Source organism: Sprattus sprattus (genome assembly GCF_963457725.1).
Source record: "Sprattus sprattus genome assembly, chromosome: 5".
NCBI classification, from domain to species: Eukaryota; Metazoa; Chordata; class Actinopteri; order Clupeiformes; family Clupeidae; genus Sprattus; species Sprattus sprattus.
The window spans coordinates 6,331,069-6,355,553 of NC_137924.1; the positions used below are offsets into that span (position 1 = coordinate 6,331,069).

Here is a 24,485-nt window from a genome sequence, read left to right on the forward strand (position 1 = left end):
TCTGATGTCTTTTCTGCAGGCTTTACTCTATAACTGTCAGTAGGGAGCACTGTTGACATTCAGGGTTGCAATCAGCACTAATCAGGATGTGCTGGAAAAGAGACCCAGACTAAAGCCTTCTCACACAATTCTCCCCAGTTAAATAAAATAAAATAAAAACAGAATTGTATATTAATTCAATAAATTATGCGGAATATAAGTCTCATCTGTTACTTGTCGGCATCGCTGGATGGTTCAGTGGTATGGCAGTCAGAACCATAGTGACGGTACTACAATAATGATACATACAAAAATAATCATATAAAAGTAATTCAATTAACAAGCCAGTTGAAGCAACTTTTATTTGATTTTAGTCATCAGTGTTTCTGTTTGAACAGTCCTAGGAGTCGGATCAGACCGAAGCTCAACTGTCTCATGGACCTCAGTTATTCAGACTGTAGACAACTTAAAAACATGACTGCATGTCACCAACCTCAAAGCAAGTCATTATAATGTTTAGGAATATAATTTTGAACATATTTCTGTCAAGGACATATGTCTTCAGATCATGTGACACCTCTGGATATTCTTAAGGCAACTAACCATAGAACCAAGTCATTCAGAATTCATAATGAATGGGGACATATAAATAGAAAGTCATCATTAACCTGACAAAGGGAAATTACATCAGCTCTATATGGACTGCTCAACTGTTACTGAGGCCTTATCAAATCTCTCTGGGTTATCAGACAGCTGCTGCCAGTCATCACCACGTCTCACACTGGTCAGATCCTCGGCCGGGTTGAGATCTAGGTGTGCAGTATTGGGATCCAGAGTCACAGGAGCTGCAAAGAGAGAAACACAAATGGTTTAGGTGGAAAGAGCACAAAAAAAAGAGATACAGTACATACTGTACACATATACAAACTAGAGGTCATTATCTGTATCTGTATTTGTATCCATTAAACCAACAAAGTAATCTGGATTCAGGCCAGAAGTGGGCATGGCTTATATGACAAGTCATGTGAAATCAGGCACATGTTGTTCGTTTTAGACTAATATTCATTGATAATGCAATTGGTGTGTTTTTTAAAGCATCACATTGGTTTTATTTATTTATTATGGTATTAATTATGAAATATATTTTCACTTCCACATTCTGTACGTTCTCTCTTTTATTTTTTTTGATTTTTAACTGAACTAAGTTTTATGAACTGTCTGAACCCCCCAGCTTGTCCAAATGTCTGTGGTACAGTGAACCACATCGCCCTCCTTGCTTAACAGGGATTTCCTCACCTTTGCTTTAACATCACAGTACAGGTTTGGTCCAACTGTACGTGAGAAATGCACGAGTGAGGGTACCCTGTAGCATAGTGCAGTGACAATTAAGAGCTTAAGGAAACCTGTGTTTTCACCAATTGAGTAGGGCAAGAGGTCCTGGCAAATCATTTCACCCACAGTTTCTGTAATTTGCTCGGCAATCTGCTCTGTGTATGGTGTTTTTGAATTGAATACAGCCGTTATTTGTGGTTGTGGCTGTGTATTATCCACTGCTGGGGGGGCCTTGGCAGACATGGTCACAAAGGGACGTTTGAGATGCACATGGTACTCACTGTATTGAACAATCTCCTCCATCTTTTCCCAGACTCTGAACTTCAGGTTGCCCAGGTGTTTTGCCACATTGATCAGAGGTACTGAAACCCTCTCTGGATCCTGCAGTGTGCAGAAATGGGTCAGTGCTGCTGGGGGTTTGGTCAAGTAGTTCTGTGAAATGGAGGAAATATAATCAAAATGATAAATGAATAGTAAGAGATGATATAATTAAATTAATTAATAAATAAATGTATTGGCACTTGTTTGTTTTTCTCCAGACACACATCTCTCCTAAGATTCATTAAACAGACAGTGGATGGTTATCACCTTCAGGAATGTGACGCCATCAGCTCTCATCTCCTCTTCTATGGCTCTGATTGTGTCTGAAAGAGATGAGATCTCTCTGCTCATCTTCTCAATCTTCTCCTTCATCATCTCACTCTTGCAAGTCACCTCATCCCTCAGTTCAGCTATCCTGGATGCCTCTTCATCTCGTAGAAACTGGTGAAGCTTCTCAAACTCCTCCTTGATCTTCGTCTCTGTGTGTTGGGTCTGACTCTGGTTTAGCACACAAAAGATATTCATGGATGTCATCCCCACAAATATTGACATTGTGTTACGTAAATAGGCTCATACTTACCTCAATATGTTTTGCTGTTTCTTCAGAGGTGACCTTAACCTCTACACATAGCTTCATCTGCTTCCTTAGGCGCTCCATTTCAATCTTGAACTCCTCCTGGAAAGAACCAACACCTTACATATATATATACACCAGCATATAACCAGCATGATCAATGATGATCAATGATCAATCATGGTCAATCATCAAATGATCAATCTTCAGATGATCCAGAAAGTACCGCAGCTGTTCAGGACTAATGGTCAGAGACTCTTTGAGACCCATAATAGAAATACTTTATCAACGTGGAGCAGCTTAGAGCCCAAACAAATAAACAAACAAAAAACTATAGGACACTTACCTTTATGGCAAGTGTTTGTGCGCTGATGGGCTTGAAGTTGTGGTTCTTATGCATTTCTGAGTTCCGACATTCATTACACAACATCTCTCCATCATATTGACAGAAGAATTTGATCTCTTGTCTGTGCAGGCTGCAATAGGTGTCTGGAAAAGTCATGTGAGCAATTGGCTGTATATCTTAAAAATGCTCTTTGATTCATTTCTAAATACATCTGTGTTCACCAGAGCTACTAGAAACGAACAATACTGCAACTACTGTGTACAAATAGTCCATTTGCTTTCTTGACCATCTTAAGATTCTCCACTAAAATCACATCAGTTTTGTGCTCACTTCTCTAGTACTGAAATATAGTAGGTGGTTGTAGGTAGTTGTTGGTCGTTGGTTGGTATAATTTAGAGCCTATCGACACAACAAAATAAAGAGGTTGAACCTGTCAGAGACATCTAGAGGAGGTATGACTCACCAGACTCATTCATCCTCTGACGTCCTTTCTCCTTCTCCTGATCCACTTCTTGTAAATCTCCAGAAACCCTCTGCTTTCTTGTGTGGTCACGGCCATATTTTTCTACATCAAAGGATATTCATGGTCATAACAAATACTGATATGCTGTGGCAAATTAAAACTTGGATGAGGCAACTCTGCTCAGAATTATGTTAAAGATTCTTGTAAAGTTTTATAAACAATCACCAATGTGTGTGTCTTCGTATATCTTAAGATGTGTTAACACTTAAACTGCCAGCTTGAAGTGATAAATATTGGCAGTAGACATCACATTCAGATGGATAAACACCCTTAGGGAAACTGTTGCTTTTACAAACCAATCCTCAATGTCTCTTGTTGAAGTGTCTAGGGAGTGTGACTGTAGGCAAAGGAAAAGCACCATCTAACACTATACACATAGTCTCACATCACCCATGTCATGATGCTGATACGAGATGATCCTGTGAGCTGTATTACTCCACAAGGTTGGATGACATAAGATGATATATTACTTCAAAGCAGCCCTTGAAGGTCTGCAGCTCAAACATACCCAGTTCCTTTTCCATGTCCATGGCCAGCTGGTTCAGGTTCATCATCTTCAAGATTGTCAATACAACTCTGTCAGAATCTTTCAGGGTGTATGCTTGTACTATTAGCTCTACAGTGTCATAAGAGTCACTTTCTGCCAGTTTGCCCCATGGGATTTTGCCCTCATCCTTCAAATGGTGCTTGAACTTCTTGAACTCTGTGCTTGTGAGGTTTCCCAGATTTTTTCTCAGTATATTCTGGATGGAGTCCATCATGGAGCCTGTTGTTTCAAAAAGTACAAGTACGGTCAAACTCAGCACAGAGAGAACAGAGAGGCTTTAACTTGAGTGCATTAAGGAGTCAAGTGTTAAAGGCACCCAGTGCAACTTTCGAGGCTTAAAAATAAACATTCAATTTCTAGTCTTTTTTACACGTAGTAAGTTTCAATAACTCCATACCATTACATATCGACATTCAAGGAGCAAAGATGAGACGTCGTTGTGTGGTGAGAACTGATAGAAAATCGATAACAACAACAATCGCCGCCATTTTCTTTATTTATTGGTGCCGCAATAAATAAAGCAGGATTCCAGTCAATGGAAAAATGGCCTCTCCCCACCAGCGATTGTTGTTGTTTACGATTTTCTATCAGTTCTCACTACACAACGACGTCTCATCTTTGCTCCTTGAATGTTGATATGTAATGGTATGGAGTTATTGAGACTTACTACGTGTAAAAAAGACTAGAAATTTAATGTTTATTTTTCATTGAATGTTTATATAAAGTTGCACTGGGTGCCTTTAATGTTTATGAATGAGTTTTTGGGTACATAGCAGTAACTCAGCTTCACATAAACCTAGAATAACCCACAATATGAACCATGGGAGAGTCACCTGGAGATTTCCTCTTCTTTCACCTCTTCTAACTGGAATGGGCAGAGCGAGCTTACTTCTCCAACTCCACTTTTCACCACAAGAGACAAAGTAAAACAGAAAGAGATCATTATCTTACCTTTGTTATAGTTTATATCTGTACAGACATCATTACAGAAAATATTGCCCCTCTTCTGTTATTTAAGGGAAACTTAAAGGGCAACTTTGTCTTTCGGTAGCGTGATCACGTGATCAAACAGCATTATCTGGGTAGTAATGCCTCTTTTAAAACATCACTTGCTGATTGTTCAAGTGACTGGCTGTTGATCCTGTCGCAAAGGAAGAGCGTGGTCACCCCACCTAGACTCGAAACCCGGGTCCACTGCCCTCACCTTCAGTAAGCACACCCTTGCGCATTACGCACACAGGGGATACATGGCCCTTTAACACCCATACACTTCAACCATCCACGTTCTTGGAAGACCCCTCTGGAAACTGTTCCTGAGTCAGCACTCAGCAGAGACTGCCCACCCAGAAGACACTAACATACATGACAGAAAGAATCTCCATATACGTAGGTGGTGGTTGTTTACATAGTAAACTGTAGTAGTACATGTACATAGTAAATCTGACTCTGTAACCCAAACCCCTGTACGTGTACTCAGTGTTTGTGATACCTGACTCATTAGCATCTGATCCCCCCCCCCCCCCAGATAGCCTCCTTCCTGCTATCAGAGGACCCACTGCCCCACTGTCTCCCCTTCCTGCCATTACCTATAGGGTGTGTTCTTAATGCCACCTCCCTGTGTTCTACCTGACTGAATGGTATAACTGCCAACACATTCCTACAGTCAGGTAGGCCATTGTCTGAGCAACTCACTTAGAGGGTGTGTCCACGCTAAAGTAAACTCCAGAAATCCTGATAACGTCTTACGGACCGTTCTTCAAGTTTGGCATGCTCATTAGATTCTATCATCCCCAAAACATCATAAAACCCACCGGATTGATTTGGATGGTTTAGAGGAACAGGCCATCACAGTATGGCCGGGTTAACAATGAACAGGCTGGTCTTAGAGAAGCTAAAATAAAAAATATTTTGATTAATAATATAATTTGTATCTATAAGCAACACAACCAGAATGGAAATTGAAATTCCCATATACTAACTAGGCTACACCACTACTGAGATTTGAAGACGAAGGTCATTATTATGAGTAGGCTATAAAACATTTACTTTGGTGAAATCTCCCCATACATGTTTCTGTCCATACTTACCAACCAAGTTGCGTGTTTTGGAGTTATTAAAGAAGCGGGATTGGCCAAGCTTGTGTGGCTTCACTGATATATTTGAAGAAACTTAAAAAAACGAATTGCAAATAATGAAAATATGTAGGAAATGAAAAAGTCGGCAAAGAAAGACATCCATGCAACTCCCTGTCACTCTGATTTTGTCTTTTCGTGTAAACTTTGGAGTTATAGCGGGAAGACTTGACGTCACTCAGTAACTCGTCATTCCTGTCCAACAGCCTTGCTACATAAAGTCTACGTGTTAAGACAGAGTATACTCTCTAACTCTGCCTATGAAGGCTTCTTTCAGATGTTGTGACGTGCAAAGCATTCAATTGTCAAACTAATTTCTTTTTCCCGTGCCTCTCTGGAGACACAGAAACGTTTCTACTGGAGTTTGAGTTTCTGCTGAACAAAGTACCTGTAAAAAACACAATTCATATTGGTTTTAATTTAAAAAAATAAGCTCTCATTGAAGTTGAGGTTGTGATCTGAAAGTTGGTCTCAATGTTGTATCCCAATATGAAAATGTAATTAACAAGAATTAAAAGTACATTAACATTTGTCCTATTTAATTCAAGTGAACTCATTCACCACGTTCATGTTTTTGTTTGATGTTGCCCATGCAGTTATACCAGCCTTGATATTTGTGGCATTTTATTGGTTTCTACTGTATCATTGTATCGTCTTCAACCTTCACAACAGCTCCAAACTACAATATAAAACTTTTGTATTTGTGTTTATGCTGTCTGCAAAAGATGTAGACTAGGTACATGTGACCAATAAAAACAGACTTCACTGCTGTCAGACATGCAACAGATACATTACATCAGTTGATCAGAACGAGTCCAGAATGAGTCACAGAGAAAGAAAGAAAGAAAGAGTGAGAGAGAGAGAGGCTGAATGAGAGAGTGGGGGGAGAGAGAGAGAGAAAGAGAGAGACTGTGGGGAGAGAGAAAGTGGGGAGAGAGAGAGAGACAGAGAGAGACTGTGGGGAGAGAGAAAGTGGGGAGAGAGAGAGAGACAGAGAGAGACTGTGGGGAGAGAGAGAGAGACAGAGAAAGAGTGTGGATAGAGAGAGAGAGAGAGAAACCAACACAGATTCGGAGGTCCGATATGTCTTCATAATGACCTTTGAAAAAATGGAATGACCGTTGGCATTGACAATTGCTGGAGGGGCCTGGGCAGACATGGTCACAAAGGGATGTTTGAGATGCATATTATTCATTACTGATGTTGTTAGGTGTTTCACATCCCTGCCTTATTATTGAGGCCTTGTACAATTGGTAGCTGATTTTAGTCCCATCAGCTGGGCGAGGAATGGAATGACATCTGTTGACGGCCGTACTGTATATGTTGTGTTGTGTTGTGTTGTGTTGTGTTGTGTTGTGTTGTGTTGTGTTGTGTTGTGTTGTGTTGTGTTGTGTTGTGTTGTGTTGTGTTGTGTTGTGTTGTGTTGTGTTGTGTTGTGTAATTACAGTAACATGAGTGTATACTCAAAAGAGGTGAGGTAAAGATAAAAGGTTTTGAAAGCGTTAAGGAGAAAAAAATAGATAAAATCACTTGAGCTTCGTCAGTATTGTCTTTATTTATTTTTTACTTTATCAGGATGACTACACAGCCAGGATGAACAAGATTAAAATACATGTGCAACATAAGAAACATTATTTACTTGACAAATCAGACGATAGGCTGAACTTACTTTACAAGGATAAAACACAATTGCCCATATAAACATCTGTACTTCAGCTAGTAGACTCTCTAGAGTCTCTTCCCCAGTCAATGAATGAATGAATGAATGAATGAATGAATGAATGAATCAGTCACTCAGTCAGACTCTCAGTCTATATCTGTCTGTGTGTCTGTCTGTCTATCTAACTTTCTGTCTGTAGGTACATGTATGTCTGCTTTTCTGTCTGTGCTGCTCTGCTGTCACAGATGCTTTCACTGGTAAGATTTTCAAGGGAATGAGACCTGTGTTGAAGTAAGGAAACACTCTCTCAGTGAAAGTGTGTCTGAGAGTGTGTAGATGTGTGTTATTATCAGGGTCAGAGAATGACACCTTTCCTTTGTCCCAGTCCAGCTGCACTCTGATCTTCTGGGGTTGCTGGTTCACTGCGAGGAGAGTGGAGGGCTGCGGTGGAGAACCCGCTGTGTAGGTATCTCCAACGTGACCCACATACCAGAGGCCGGTCCTGGAGTGCACATCTCCCTTCCTGTGGGTAGACTCTGTCAGAAGCCCCAGAAGCCAGTCTGCATTCTTAGGTACCTGAACATCCCAGCAGTGAGTCCCTGAGTTAAAGCCCTCAGAGCCCAGGACACTGGGGTCCAGATTAACTCTCTCTGGGTTGTCAGGAAGCTGCTGTCTCTCCTGACTGACACTCACACTGGTCAGATCCTCAGACAGGATGAGATGGGGGTGTGCAGTGTTGGGGTCCAGAGTCACAGGAGCTGCAGAGAGAGAATTTGAACTATATTTGAAACATGAAAATTATAATTTACAGTTTAAATTATAAATGTTAATCCAAACTAGTCCCCCCCCCCTCACTCTTTCTGTGTGCATGGCTGATGTGCACAGATATGTTTGCATATTCAGTGTTTCCCAAACTGGGGTACGCAAAGGGACGTAGGGGATACGCGGGGGAAAGAAATGTGATTTGCATTTTCAAATTGAAACAGCCCATTGCATTTTAAAACTGACCTGTAAATAGACATGACATCTAAATAGCGTCTAAATAGCCCAGTCGCAATGCAAAAACATGACTCATGTATCCATTGTAGTCTTTAGCGAAATAATTACACTGCCAAAAATATCTACAGGTAGGTTAGTCAAAACATAGGAACAACGGTTAGCTCCCTCGTCAGAATTCCACTCGCTGATGCCCTGTGTAAAGAAGCAGAAGCTCATTCCGGGTTGTTGCACGGAAACGGGTAAATGGTTTAAAAGAGTTCATCCCTGGTCCAGAGAGACACCAACCGCTCCTACAATTGAGGATGCATCCTGCCGTCGACAGCAACCCAGGTTGCTCTTCCAAGTCTACCTCAGTTCAGGATTTTAGCAGCAGCAGTACAGTTATTGATAGCCAAGCCTCTAGTTTTTTTGTGTGCAAATCAACTTGCCGTGACAGACATTGTCAAAAGCGACATAACAAAGCACCTCAGTGAAAAGACTTTGATGCCCTTTGCCACAACGTACTTATGTGAGAGGGTGGGTTCTCAGCTCTGACGAGCATGAAAATAAAATACAGGCACACACTCTGAGAAAGACGACTTAAGACTTTCTCAAATTCAGCCAGACATTGCAGAGTTTTATGTTATGGGGGGTGGGAGGGGGTCGGTACGTAGCTGGAGATTGAATGTCTGAATGGGTATGGGACTTTAAAAAGGTTGGGAAACACTGGCATATATGATTATGTACTCACTGTATTGAACAATATCCTGCATCTTCTCCCAGACTCTGAACTTCAGGTTGCCCAGGTGTTTTGCCACATTGATCAGAGGTCCTGAAACCCTCTCTGGGTCCTGCAGTGTGCACTGGGCTCTGGAATAACATTCAGGAGTCAGTGCTGCTGTGGGTTTGGGTTCAGAACCACAGAGAAGAAAGAGACAGGAGGCAGATCACTCACCTTTCCACTGTGCTCTTGTAGTTCTGGAAACAGAGGGTTAAAAAAAACATGAAACATTGTCAGTTTTGATAAAAAAAAAAAAAACACATTAGACTAAGTGTAGAAGGAGTTTTGAACACTCTTCAGTACCAAAGTACATTACAACAATTGACTTCAGTGGATTCTGAAAACTCCACATTCCAGGAGTTCAGGTCAATGTGTTCACACACTGACAGGAGTACATCCTCAGGACAAGTTGTTCTCGGACAAACCAGTTCCCATAGCTGTGACAGGGCTCAGGTAACACTCTATCTGCTATCTGCACCACTTCACACACACTCACACACACACACAGACACACACACACACACGCACAGACAAACACACACACACACACACACACACACACTGTGGTAGCCCAAGCTGCTCTTAGGCTCCCACTTAGGTTAAAATGGGTGACTAGGACTATACAGGGCAGGCTCTAGGACCCTGGGGAGGTGTTCTGGGGACTAGGCAGGTCGCGCTTTCCCTAATTGGAAGCTCACCTGTAGATCGTTTGACTAGTGGCTGATTAGTGCCAATCTAGTCAAACAAAAGACTTTAAAGAGTCAGTAAGAGCCGACGAGAGAGAGGTAGAGAGTGAGCGAGACAGAGGGGAAGGCGCTGGTTGCAAGGCGTAGGGCTTCCCCTATTTTCTGTTAGTTTTGACTACCTTTTGTTGTAACGTTTGAGTGCCTAAGTTCATCATTTAAAGAGTTAATAAAAGAATAATGGTTTGGAATTCCCTGGTCGTGTCGTGCTGAGAGCTTGGCTGCGACATATGGTGGAGAATGCGGGCACAGTGACCCACGCTGACTGAAGAGGGGCAGAGTGACCCAGCGAAGTCGCCGAAGAGGCAGACTGACTCAGCTAAAGTGAGGAGATGTCGACTATGGATCCGGCGATAGAGGAGATGTTGGCCACCATCTTGCAGGGGCAGCAAAGACTGCAGGGAGCCCTGCTGGAGCTCTGCAGACAGGCATCGGCTGATTCTTCTGATGAGGACCTAGATGAGGTCGTGGAGAAGCTGACCCAGGGGGCCAAGGGACTGAAGGTGACTACAATGCTTACTGCCGTGAACGAGGAAAAGCAGCGTGAAGCAGGTTACCAACCGCATGGAGCGGCTAACACTGTCCAGGCCTGGGAGGCTCTACCAAAGATGGCCGGGACCAATGAGCATGTGTTCCTGGGTGAGTTCATCGATAAAGAGGATGAATATGAAGATGATGATGATTTCATAAATTGCGATGTCAATAATGAAGGTGAGGTCAAAGATTATGACTATCAAGAGTCGGTGGAAGATGACTTCGACAGCCAAGAGGTAGATGACCAAAACGGTGATGCCTCTGGACTGAGTGGAACAGAGTTGCTGAAAGCTGAGTTGTCATCTCGGGACGCCATCATCGAGAGGCTTCGGCAGGAACTGCTGATGTCTCACCAGGTCCGTGACACCCAGTGTGCTCAACTGAACGTCCAGGAGCAGAGGGTCTGTGAGCTGCGGAGAGAGCTGCAGGAGAGCCAGCTAAAGCTGCAGAGGGAACACGGCCACCTCCAACAGCTGCAGAGGGAGCGCGCTGCTCAGCAGAGCCAGGAGGACCAGCTCCGCTCTCAGCTAGCCGAGGCCAGAGGGCGTCTCACACTGGTGGAGGGTGAGAATGAGGCTCTCAAACGGGAGAAAGAAGTTGAGGTGGAGAGGCTCAGTGCAGAGCTTTGCTCCATGCGAGTGGCACACACTGAGGCTGCAGAAACCCAGAGAAAATGCACAGAGCTGCAGACAGAGGTCCAGGAGAGTCAAAGTGCTGTTCAGGAGGCAACAGAAGACAGGGAAGACACTGGCGTTGTCTCCAGTGCACAACAGGAGAAGACAGAGAGGGGAGAAGAGACAAACGGCAGGGTAAGTAGATGGCTCCTAAACTGCCACTCTTGTAACCTCTCTGTCGTTCTCAGACCCGGATGGCGCTGTGGAGACCCAGATGTCCTGTCCTGCCGTGAATCCTTTTTGGCCTCATCTATCCTGCTGTGGACATCAGGTTGCGGGCGAGTGATATGTGGCATTCCCCTGGGGGCTTGGCTGCCACAACACAAAATGGCCGCCATGCTTCAACCTGATGCACAGAGACTGAATCCTCGAATGGATAAAGAGAGGAAGAGCGTTCACGACCGGAAGGGGGAAGGGTAGACCCGAAAGCCAGACCAAAATGGACAGACCAACGGAGACCCGACGCGGAAAAGTTTGAGACTGGCTAAGAGGGAAGAAGACCCTGTGGTCAGGGAGACACGGACATTTAATGTTAAAATTGTGGTATTTTGAAAGAACCTGTGTTTTCCTGAATGTGTTTTTGACTGACACTTGTATTTAGGTTTAAAGAATATAATTAAAACCTTTTTAGCTCTGGGACGGGCCTGAAGTTAAGGGGGAGGGTGTGTGGTAGCCCAAGCTGCTCTTAGGCTCCCACTTAGGTTAAAATGGGTGACTAGGACTATACAGGGCAGGCTCTAGGACCCTGGGGAGGTGTTCTGGGGACTAGGCAGGTCGCGCTTTCCCTAATTGGAAGCTCACCTGTAGATCGTTTGACTAGTGGCTGATTAGTGCCAATCTAGTCAAACAAAAGACTTTAAAGAGTCAGTAAGAGCCGACGAGAGAGAGGTAGAGAGTGAGCGAGACAGAGGGGAAGGCGCTGGTTGCACTGGGTGCAAGGCGTAGGGCTTCCCCTATTTTCTGTTAGTTTTGACTACCTTTTGTTGTAACGTTTGAGTGCCTAAGTTCATCATTTAAAGAGTTAATAAAAGAATAATGGTTTGGAATTCCCTGGTCGTGTCGTGCTGAGAGCTTGGCTGCGACAACACACACACACAAACACACCCGCACAGACACGCACGGACAAACACACACACACACACACACACACACACACACACGGACATACATGCATACACAGGCTCACTCACACAGAGACACATGAAAAACAAACACACACAAAACATCATGCATATACAGTATGCATGCTGCATATGGTGTATATGATTTACTCACACACACACACACCATGTCCAGTACTTATCATAATCACATTTTTCATGGCGAAAGTGGCTCAGGAGGTAGAGTAGCAGGTGTGTGAATGGGTAGATGTCTGAGGCATTCATCTGTAAAGTGCTGTGAGTGCTCAATGAGTAGAAAAGCACTATATGCATACAGTCCATTTATAATTAGTCTCTAGGTCAGTCAGTATCAATAGTGGGCAGGGACACAGACACACAGAGAGAGAGATTCCTACCTGCAGGAAGAGAATATTATTTGCCTTCAGCTCCTCCTCTGTGTTTCTGACTCTGTACGAAAGGGACAAGATCAGGCTGCTCATCTTCTCCATCCTCTCCTTCATCAGCTGACTCTTCTGCTCCTCTTCCTCCCTCAGTGCAGCTATCCTGGCCGCCTCTTCGTCTCGTAGAAACTGGTGAAGCTTCTCAAACTCCTCCTTGATCTGCATCTCTGTGTTTTCCACCTGGACCTGCAGGATATCATTGAAACAAAGTCTCCTTTAAGATGTGGAAACCCCTTGAAGGTTTGTAGTAACATTTGTGGTCTGAATTCCTGCCACTCACTTTAATGTGCTGAGCGGTTTGATCGAGGGTCATCTTAACTTCCTCAGTGGCCTTCAGCTTCTTCTTCAGGGGCTCCAGTTTGAGTCTGACTGCATCCTAAAAGGCAGAAATACATGTCAGCCATGTGTGTTTGTGTGTGTGTGTGTGTGTGTGTGTGTGTGTGTGTGTGTGTGTGTGTGTGTGTGTGTTTGTTTGGGCAACTTTCCAAATTACAAACACAAATTACAAATATTATCTATTTAGTTTTAATGTGAATCATCCTGTGTTGGACCCTGATTATATAGTAGCTAAATGTAAGGCTGCTGTCTTTGACCTGTTTTCAAAGTGTCCAAACCCACATTTACAAGCATGCGCGAAACCCATTAACCCTTACCCTTACCTTTAGCTGAAGTGCTACTGTTTAACCCTTAGCATCACATTTAGCTGAAGTGCCACTGATTAACCCTTAGCCTTACCTTTAGCTGAAGTGCCACTGTTTAACCCTTAGTACTACCTTTAGCTGAAGTGCTACTGTTTAACCCTTAGCATTACCTTTAGCTGAAGTGCTACTGATTAACCCTTAGCCTTACCTTTAGCTGAAGTGCCACTGTTTAACCCTTAGTACTACCTTTAGCTGAAGTGCTACTGTTTAACCCTTAGCATTACCTTTAGCTGAAGTGCTACTGATTAACCCTTAGCCTTACCTTTAGCTGAAGTGCCACTGTTTAACCCTTAGTACTACCTTTAGCTGAAGTGCTACTGATTAACCCTTAGCATTACCTTGAGCTGAAGTGCTACTGTTTAACCCTTAGCATTACCTTGAGCTGAAGTGCTACTGATTAACCCTTAGCCTTACCTTTAGCTGAAGTGCTACTGTTTAACCCTTAGCCTTACCTTTAGCTGACGTGCTACTTATTAACCCTTAGCATTACCTTGAGCTGAAGTGCTACTGTTTAACCCTTAGCCTTACCTTTAGCTGAAGTGCTACTGATAAACCCTTAGCCTTACCTTTAGCTGAATTGCTGCCTCATCTGTGGGAATGAAAATGTGACGTGTGTGTTTGTTTGAGTCGCGGCACACCATACACACAAGCTGCTTATCATCCAAACAGAAGAGCTTGAGTTTCTCACTGTGCAGACTGCAGAGCACCTCAGACCCTGCGGAAGCTTCTTGGTTCTTCTCCTCTAAATACGTCTCACAAAGGTTCCTGAGTGCCAGATTCAGGGGATACTCCTTCTTGGAGCAGCGGAACCTGCACATGGGGCATTCCGGAACCGATTTGGTGTTCCAGAACTTCTGCAGACAGGCCTTACAGATGCTGTGACTGCAGGGCAGGAGAACAGGCTCCTGGAAGACATCGCAGCACACCGGACAGGACAGGTCATCCTCCGAGAAAGACCTGGACGCCATCATCCTACAGATTCAGTCTCCTCCGTGACGACTGGTCTGGTGAACGGCAGTGGTAAACGGTTTGAAAAGACTCAGTAGTCCTGACTACTAGCTGTCGTGTAAATGTCCCATAGGATAAGTACAGTCCAGGCTCACCTATTGAGGTCACCACACAGGCAAGACAAAGCAAAACAGCACTTTTCAACTGAATTGAAAACTAGTTTCCAGTCACAGTGCAAGCGCAGACTGTCAGAGCTTTCTGCCAAACTCAGCCCAACCTCATTCTTCAGCCAGGGCGAGGCTTGTTCAAGAGAGAGAGGCTCCTGATTGGCTGCCTGCATTGCCAGAAGGAACAGTCCTTGCAGAACCGGTTGACATGTGTTTCCCAGTACAGAGGGAGGGAGAGGGAGGAGAGTGGGGGAGAAAAAGAGAGAGTGAGGGAGGAGAGAAAGATAGAGAGTTTTAATGCTCATGTATTGAAATCTTAACATTACTGCACTCTTAAAACATATGATGTATGAGGACATCCAATATAGACATCCTATAAGATCAACATGTATGACATCCTCAGAATGAAAAAACAACAGTGAGACAGCCTGCATTCCAGGTCCCCTGCTCCATATTCTAAAAAGCCCATCCTTTCCAACCTCACACAACAACCCACCACCCCTCAAACATTGGCCGACCGCATTATCAGGAGGGACAGTCCTTGCCGAACCGGTTAGCATGTGTTTCCCAGCACTCCAAAGCACATGCCAAAGGGCATGTGTGTGATTTATGACTGTAAATCATGGTCCTGTCCACGCATACACACACACACACACACACACACACACACACACAGACACACAGACACACACACACACACACACACACACACACACACACACACACACACACACACACACACACGTGTGGCAGCCCCCCATACTGTATGAGACTTGGTCTTGTGGTTCCTATGGCATATAGGTTTGAAGTACTCAACATCATCCTTACTGGTGTATTTGTCCAGATTAGAACTTTCACTTGGTTGCATATTTACTTAGTCACTGACACAACTGGCCACCAGTTGCTTTACTGAAACTCAACAAACTGGAAAATCAACACGTGACATCATCAAGTATCTGCACAGCTGAATGAATATTATGCAACCATTGCTCTAGAACGTGACACTCACAGCTGAGCTCACATCACAAGGGTGAGAGGAGTCTGTAGTTAATGAGGAGAAACAAGGAGGTGAGAGGAGTGTGTAGTTAATGAGGAGAAACAAGGAGGTGAGAGGAGTCTGTAGTTCATGAGGAGAAACAAAGAGGTGAGAGGAGTCTGTAGTTAATGAGGAGAAACAAGGAGGTGAAAGGAGTCTGTAGTTAATGAGGAGAAACAAGGAGGTGAGAGGAGTGTGTAGTTAATGAGGAGAAACAAGGAGGTGAGAGGAGTCTGTAGTTAATCAGGAGAAACAAGGAGGTGAGAGGAGTCTGTAGTTAATCAGGAGAAACAAGGAGGTGAGAGGAGTCTGCAGTTAATGAGGAGAAGGAGAAACAAGGAGGTGAGAGGAGTCTGTAGTTAATCAGGAGAAACAAGGAGGTGAGAGGAGTCTGCAGTTAATGAGGAGAAACAAGGAGGTGAGAGGAGTCTGTAGTTAATCAGGAGAAACAAGGAGGTGAGAGGAGTCTGCAGTTAATGAGGAGAAGGAGAAACAAGGAGGTGAGAGGAGTCTGCAGTTAATGAGGAGAAACAAGGAGGTGAGAGGAGTCTGTAGTTAATGAGGAGAAACAAGGAGAGGAGTCTGTAGTTAATGAGGAGAAACAAGGAGGTGAGAGGAGTCTGTAGTTAATGAGGAGAAACAAGGAGGTGAGAGGAGTCTGTAGTTAATGAGGAGAAACAAGGAGGTGAAAGGAGTCTGTAGTTAATGAGGAGAAACAAGGAGGTGAGAGGAGTCTGTAGTTAATGAGGAGAAACAAGGAGGTGAGAGGAGTCTGTGCAGTTAATGAGGAGAAACAAGGAGGTGAGAGGAGTCTGCAGGTAATGAGGGGAAACAAGGAGGTGAAAGGAGTCTGTAGGTAATGAGGAGAAACAAGAGGGTGAGAGGAGTCTGTAGTTAATGAGGAGAAACAAGGAGGTGAGAGGAGTCTGTAGTTAATGAGGAGAAACAAGGAGGTGAAAGGAGTCTGTAGTTAATGAGGAGAAACAAGGAGGTGAGAGGAGTCTGCACTCTGCAGTTAATGAGGAGAAACAAGGAGGTGAGAGGAGTCTGTAGTTAATGAGGAGAAACAAGGAGGTGAGAGGAGTCTGTAGTTAATGAGGAGAAACAAGGAGGTGAGAGGAGTCTGTAGTTAATGAGGAGAAACAAGGAGGTGAAAGGAGTCTGTAGTTAATGAGGAGAAACAAGGAGGTGAGAGGAGTCTGCACTCTGCAGTTAATGAGGAAAAACAAGGAGGTGAGAGGAGTCTGTGCAGTTAATGAGGAGAAACAAGGAGGTGAGAGGAGTCGGCAGGTAATGAGGAGAAACAAGGAGGTGAAAGGAGTCTGTAGGTAATGAGGAGAAACAAGGAGGTGAGAGGAGTCTGTAGTTAATGAGGAGAAACAAGGAGGTGAGAGGAGTCTGTAGTTAATGAGGAGAAACAAGGAGGTGAGAGGAGTCTGTAGTAAATGGTGAGAAACAAGGAGGTGAAAGTACCCATGCTACACGTCAGATTGGATTCGCTCATCGCCTGCACTAGTGAATTGCATCAATTAGCAATTTAAATAAATCTGAATTAGTATTGAATGCAAGTTCCCTCTCCTTCAGAGAACAGCGGTTATATGCATAACTTCACATTTTAAAAAGCGTCTACGATATAGTGTAAGAGATAATATCATGTCTATTTAAATGCTGTTCAGATTATATACAGTAGCTTATTATATCTGTGAATGTCAAGACACATCTGTAAATGAGTAGATAGAAATGAATGGCTAAAATGTCTAAGTATATTGCTCCAAGAACTGGAAATACAGAGGCCAACCTCTACAACTCAAGTGGCTGTCTTTTTTCATGTGATTTTTGTGTCTTGGCAGGTGACAAACATGTTAAAACAATACAAAGATGGCTTAATTTAGGGCCTTTAAGAGACAAGTGTAGCATGAAATATTTAAATGCTTCTACATCTATCTGCCATCTGATGTCATCAGCTCCCATCTTCTCTTCTATGGCTCTGATTGTGTCTCTACTCATCTTCTTCTCCTTCATCATTTGACTCTTCTGCTCCTCTTCCTCCCTCAGTTCAGCTATCCTGGGCCCTGGCCGCTTCTTCATTCGCATTGACATTTACATGTAATCATTTAGCAGACACTTTTGTCCAAAGCGACGTACAAGGGAGAGAACAGAATTGTATATTAATTTAATTATTCGGGAATATAAGTCTTATCTGTTACACGTTGTCAGTGTTGTACAAGAACAAAATCATATAAACAAGTAATACAATAGACAAGCCAGTTGAAGCAACTTTTATTTGATTTTAGTCATCAGTGTTTCTGTTTAAACAGTCCTAGGAGTCGGATCAGACTGAGGCTCAAACTGTTCTGCTCCACTGTCTCATGGACCTCAGTTATTCAACAGATTGTAGACAACTTGAAAACATGACTACATTTCACCAACATCACACAGAGTTTTGGAAAAGAAACGTAAGTAATAATAGTGTGCAAGAATATCATTTTGAATACATTTCTATCAAGGACTTATGTCCTTCAATTTGAAATATTAGCAGATTTCAGATCATGTGACACCTCTGGATATTTTTTAAGGCAACTTACCATAGAACCAAGTCATTCAGAATTCACAATGAATGTGGACATATTAACAGCAAGTCATCATTAACCTGACAAAGGGAAATTACATCATCTCTATCTGGACTGCTCAACTGTTACTGAGGCCTTCACTGGTAAGACTATCAAAGGGGAGATCCTAGTGCTATTTAAGAATGGAAACACTCTCTCAGTGAAAGTGTGTGTGAGAGTGTATATGAGTGTGTTATTATCAGGGTCAGAAAATGACAGCTTTCCTCTGTCCCAGTCCAGCTGCACTCTGATCCTCTGGAGTTTCTGCTTCACTGTGAGAGGAGTGGAGGGCTGTGGTGTAGAACATGCTCTATATTCACCATCTTTATAAAACACGAACCACAATCCACTTATTAAGTAATACTCTCCCTTCCTCTGGAGAGACTCTGTCATCACACCCACCTGCCAGAATGTGTTCTCTCCAACCTCCACATCCCAGCAGTGAGTCCCTGAGTTAAAGCCCTCAGAGCCCAGGACACTGAGATACTCATCAAACCTTTCTGGGTTATCAGGAAGCTGCTGTCTCTCATCACTGCCTTCCCTTCTGTCTTCATCACCATAACCATCGTCTTCATCACTGACTTCATCATCGTCATCATCATCAAAATCCTTTGGGTTATCAGGAAGCTGCTGCCACTCATCACTCTCTCTCACACTGGTCAGATCCTCAGACAGGATGAGTTGTGGGTGTGCAGTGTTGGGATCCAGAGTCACAGGAGCTGCAGATAGAAAGAACACACACATGAGCTGAACACTGAGTGGTGTGAGAGAAGGGAGAAAGAACACACACATGAGCTGAACACTGAGTGATGTGTGAGAAGAGAGAAAGAACCAGTGGCGGTGCCAGAGATTTTTTTCTGCAGGTGCTATGGGGGTGCTCAGCATTTTACCGAGGGTGCTATGAAATTAAGGTGATACTACCATATGTGTCACATGGTTCTCTACTACAACACCTACCCACCATATCGTCACATCTGTTTACATGTTTCCTTTCTGAAGCGTCTTTGTGGTCCATGAAAAGCACCATTCAAATCGATCGTATTATTATTATTATCATTAGGCTTCTTCTGACGGACACGTTATAGAAATTAGGTTTCTACTATATATTGGAAAACACGGTCATGGATTTTGTCAGTCATGTTTCAGGTTTATTCTTGAACGATGTTGGTTTCCATCGTGAGACAGACGCTTGAAGTCACCCACTCACTCACAGCGCTTCACCTTCAGCTTATCTAACCTACTCCTTGAAGAACAGGCTGTTATATACATAATGTTTAAGGGGTGTTACCAGCTATTCAAAATAGGCCATGGCTGCAGACACTTTTGTCCAAACCTGGGGGGGCAACGGAGTTCTCACCTCCATCCCCAGGTCTGAACAAAGGGCCCTCACCAAGAAATGTTTAAATGCCAATAAAAGTTATATATTTATACTAGGTATAAATAAGGTGGAATTATTGCAAATAACCGGTCCCTTCACACGCACATAGCTACGTTCATCTGCGACGGTCACTGACAAAATGCACCCAAGTACTTCGCTTACTTCAGTGGGGGGTTAAAGTTGGCGCCAGATGACCACCAAGCCACCACTACCATGTCTGACAAATGTAGAAGCGTATTCCTGGCTAGCACAGACAGACTGCTCTCCCTAGGCTAGAATCTCTGTTTTTTTAAGGCGGATCCAGAAAACCCCAAAAAAGGACCGCATTCATTAATGTTACACATCAAACAAGACCGTTCCACCTTAAATCTTAAACGGTGTAAAGATGCAGTTCAACGTTCACGCATGTGACCTGTCTGTGTCGTGCTACGTGAACTATCTGTTCATTTCAATCTGTTATTATTTTCTTTTGTGAACACACACATGAGCTGAACACTGAGTGGATGTGAATCATGGTCAGTGTTAATAGTGGTGTTAACAAGCGTAATGGCACGTAAACTAGGTCACACTTGGCAATTGTAAGTAAATGTGTGTAAATGTATTAATTTACCTGAAAAGAGTAAGAGCTGTGAGGGAGTTTAGCCACAAGTGGGATGTTGGTGGAATGATAGGGGGAACAATCAAACTCTATCATGGATTTCTCTCTTTCTTTCTCCACACACTGATCTATCTATCCATCCATTTATCTATCTATCTCTATCCATCCATCCTTCCATGTATTTTTCAAGTGAAGTTTTGTAGGCCTTTCCTTTGTTCTTGACACTCATATGACACTGGGCGTGTGTGTGTGTGTGTGTGTGTGTGTGTGTGTGTGTGTGTTTGTGTGTGTATGTGTGTGTGTGCAGATGTGTGTACTCACTGTATTGAATTATCTCTAGCATCTTCTCCCAGACTCTGAACTTCAGGTTGCCCAGGCGTTTTGCCACATTGATCAGAGCTCCTGAAACCCTCTCTGGATCCTGCAGTGTGTACTGGACTCTGGAATAACATTCAGGAGTCAGTGCTGCTGTGGGTTTGGGTTCAGAACCACAGAGAAGAGAGGGACAGGAGGCAGATCACTCACCTCTCCGCTGTGCTCTTGTAGTTCTGGGAAAAGCCAGGAAATATAGGAGGAAATATAATCAAAATTATTGTTATTTCTCTTTTGATAAATTATTAGTAAGTAATTCAATAATTAAAACATTAATAAATGTTTTGACACTTGTTTGTTTTTTCTCCAGACACACATCTCTCTGTGCTCCTGTTCTAGCTGAAAGACTCTTCAGGTAACACCTGTCCCACCTGACCTGCACACTAATCTCACCCAGCCCATTTTTAGCACCTGATGTCAAAATGTATCTGCTGGAACCTTAATATGTCACCCTCAAAATATAACCCAACTATATGTCCTTAATATATAATCCTCTTTAACTGCAATTTATAATACGGGTAGATGTAATCAAGCGCTCTGATTGGTTGAGAGTGAAACACGGGGTGTACTGTATTGAGCCATAATGTACTGTACACCTGTTTACATTAACCTCAGCGTTCCATATCAGTGCGCACTCATAATAACGGAAGATTTTGCGCAACCATTAGTTGTCATTTCAAGCTTGACAGTTACCAACATGTAAATGAATGCGATGGTGCGAGATCTAGCAAGGATACCTGGGATGTTTTCAAACGACACACAAATTAATGTCGATATCCTAGCTAATCATCAACAAACTTTTGGTGCTAGGCTAACAAACGTGATGTACCCAATACTGTTTGTCTGTTGCAAAGCAACAGGCACACATAGGCGGACTATTTTTTCTAGGCTAAACAAATGCGATACACAACGTTTGGTGACTCCAGCTATTCTGTTCTGAAAGGCAGCTTACTATTAACTTACTATTTATAATGTCGCTGGCAACCATATTATAAAGCAATAAGGTACTCGCGCCGGGCTTAATTACACCCTTATTGACGATACAGTACTGCCTCGAATACCTTTTCGCTTAAATATGACCCTCATTATAAGCCTAGTATTCTGCTGAAGCCCAAAGGCGCAATGGAGGCTAAGAGCTCAAGATGGTGGATGAGGAAGAGGAGAGTGCAGCTCTTTCACTCCCCACACCCAGATTTCTCCCAGCAGATCTGGGACGTGAACCCAGAGACTTTCATACACACAACCATTTGTTCATTGTTTCCTACAGAGCGAAGATGGCTGAGTTTTCAGTAAATAACAGGGACTGATCTTCCAGCAGGACGTCTCCTGCATATGCTGCCTGAAGAAGGTCTAACATGATGATGGACCTGAGTCACCCCAGACACAAACTGCTCTCTCTGCTCCTCTCCAAGATGGAGGACTCTTCAGGTTACACCCCGCCTGCTCTCTTCTACCAAGAACACCCCCCCCCCCTCCAAAGCACTTGTCCTCTTAACCCTTACATTCACGGCAATCAGAGAATTCCAATTTTCCCTTTTCCTTGTTCTGCACATCATAGTATCCACCTTTACACAGATACTTTCATGCATAGCTGAAAGAATACCTCACAAATACAAATAAACTAATTAAGTTGGATACCTCACAAATACAAATAAACTAATTAAGTTGGATACCTCACAAATACAAATAAACTCATTAAGTTGGATACCTCACAAATACAAATTAACTCATTAAGTTGGATATTTCTCAGACTCTTCAGGTGAAACCAACCCAGCTCTCCCCAACCTCAATCCCACTGACACCTGCATCCTGCACACCTGCCCTACATCACACACATTCTTTCAGACTTCTGAACATTTTATATGTAATTAATGTGATGATGTGTAGCTAAGAGTGAATAGAAGTGGTGTAAGCTGGTCCCTACACACTTCCTGTTGTTGTCACCAATGTCTCTTAACAGCCAGAGATTGTATCATCAAAACTATGAATCAGATCTGAAGAGTCATTATACAGACATTGGGTGGTTCTCACCTGCAGGAATGTGATGTCATCAGCTTCCATCTCCTCCTCTATTGCTCTGATTGTGTCAGAAAGAGATGAGATCTCTCTGCTCATCTTCTCAATCTTCTCCTTCATCATCTGACTCTTCTGCTTCTCTTCCTCCCTCAGTGCAGCTATCCTGACTGCTTCTTCATCTCGTAGAAACTGATGAAGCTCCTCAAACTCCTCCTTGATCTGCCTCTCTGTGTGTTGGGCCTGACTCTTAATAGAACAAACATGACAAAAGCCTTAATCCAGTTTAATTATGAGCAGGTGTGTCACTTTACATGATTTGCTGTCTCATGATGACATATTTAATAAATTCTACTTTTTTATTATATGATCCATGTTTCACCTTAATATGATCTGCTGTTTGGTCACAGGTGAGTTTAGCCTCCTCAAAGGTCTTCAGTTTCCTCTGTAAGGGCTCCAGTTTGACCTCGAGCTCCTCCTGGAATGAATGAACATTTTTGTCAACTAGAGTCTACAAAAGACTACAATACTGGTATGAGGTAAAACCAAGTTGCTTAATTTCGAGGAAGGAATTTTGAGTGAATATCTTCATATTTTGTGAGTCGGGGTGATATGGGGATACAGGAGGGTAGTGTAGATAAAGTGTCGATAAAGTAGACATAAGCGTTTACAGATCGAGAGACATTAGACATACGGTAGAGATACGGTTGAAGACTTAATCAAAATTAATGTGGGAAAAAGCTATATTTTAACGATTTAAAGCAGCCCAAAGGAGGAATTCCTAATCGCTAACGAGATGCTAGCAGCTAAATCTAGCGAAACCTGTAGAAATGTGCTTACTTTGACACTATGATAAAATAGTGAGTCAACAACTTTCCTTACAAAGTCAAACATCAAGCAAGTGCAACACAAGACCAAACAAGACGGCAAATAAGTAACTTGTCCGGCAGAAAATAGTACTCGGGCTGCTTCCAGAAAAATTCCATAGCACATTAATATGCCTACGGACCTTGGTATGGCAATGGCACAGTGGCAATTCTCCATATTAAACGACATTGTAGCACCCCAATTTTTTCACGCTGTTATTTTAAGGTTAAATTGCTAATCCTAACCCTAACCCTTAAGTACAATTGCTACATACTGTTACTTTAAAGCCAATGTGGGTGCATAAATACACCATATCTTTTTTCAGTAATGACTATGACTCCAGGATACGTTTTGGAAACGATATCTATGTGAAGTTTGACTCTGTTGGAGAAAGTCAAGGGCTTCCTTAAGTAAGCTGTACACTCTGGGAGTCCTTGGTATGGCAGAGTGGGAGTGAGGAAGAAAAGGCTAACAGATTTTCAGGTCAGAGGTTTGCATGATATGCAACAGTCATCAGTTATAACAACAGAATGTAGACAGTGCCATCAACTGTTACATTTAAGGTATTACAGTACCTTCTGCCATGAATAGTCCACACTCAATAGAATCAAATAGATAGAACAGATTAAGATGTGTCTTTTAGAGCCCACCGCCAGTATTACAAGAGAAGATTCTTACCTTACAGTCCAGTGCTACTTCATCAACGGGACTGAAGCTGTGATTTTTATGTTTCTTTGAGGTCTGGCACACCACACACACGGGCTGGTTATCCTCCAGACAGAAGAGCTTGAGTTTCTCACTGTGAAGACTGCAGAGCACCTCAGACCCTGCTGAAGCTCTCTGACTTCTCTCCTGTGCGAAGGCCTCACACAGGTTCTTTAAGTGGAGGTTAAGGGGTGGTTTGTCATTTGAAGATCTTCCCCTACAGACTGGGCATTCTGTAGATCCCTTAGTGTCCCAGAAATGCTGCAGACAGGCTTTACAGACGCTGTGACTACAGGAGAGGATGACGGGATCCTTGAAGATTTCAAAGCAAACAGGACAGGTGAAATCCTCCTCTGCAAAATATGTAGAAGCCATTTTCGAATTCAGTTCAAGTTCAGTTCAGGTC

General features: G+C 43.1%; 1 protein-coding gene across 1 annotated transcript; it reads right to left on the reverse strand.

Annotated features, from left to right (window-relative positions):
- Positions 1-672: 672 nt before the first annotated feature.
- On the reverse strand, positions 673-24,454 carry LOC308365977 (uncharacterized protein; the record flags this gene model as incomplete). Its single annotated transcript, XM_080839612.1, has 17 exons — positions 673-824; positions 1,593-1,743; positions 2,026-2,130; positions 2,213-2,308; positions 3,546-3,629; positions 7,658-8,172; positions 9,144-9,262; positions 9,348-9,370; positions 12,641-12,871; positions 12,966-13,061; positions 13,953-14,291; positions 18,237-18,678; positions 18,784-18,865; positions 20,444-20,562; positions 22,506-22,756; positions 22,890-22,985; positions 24,053-24,454. The coding sequence occupies 17 exons, from the start codon at positions 24,452-24,454 to the stop codon at positions 673-675; spliced, it is 3,303 nt and encodes a 1,100-aa protein (XP_080695738.1).
- Positions 24,455-24,485: the final 31 nt, after the last annotated feature.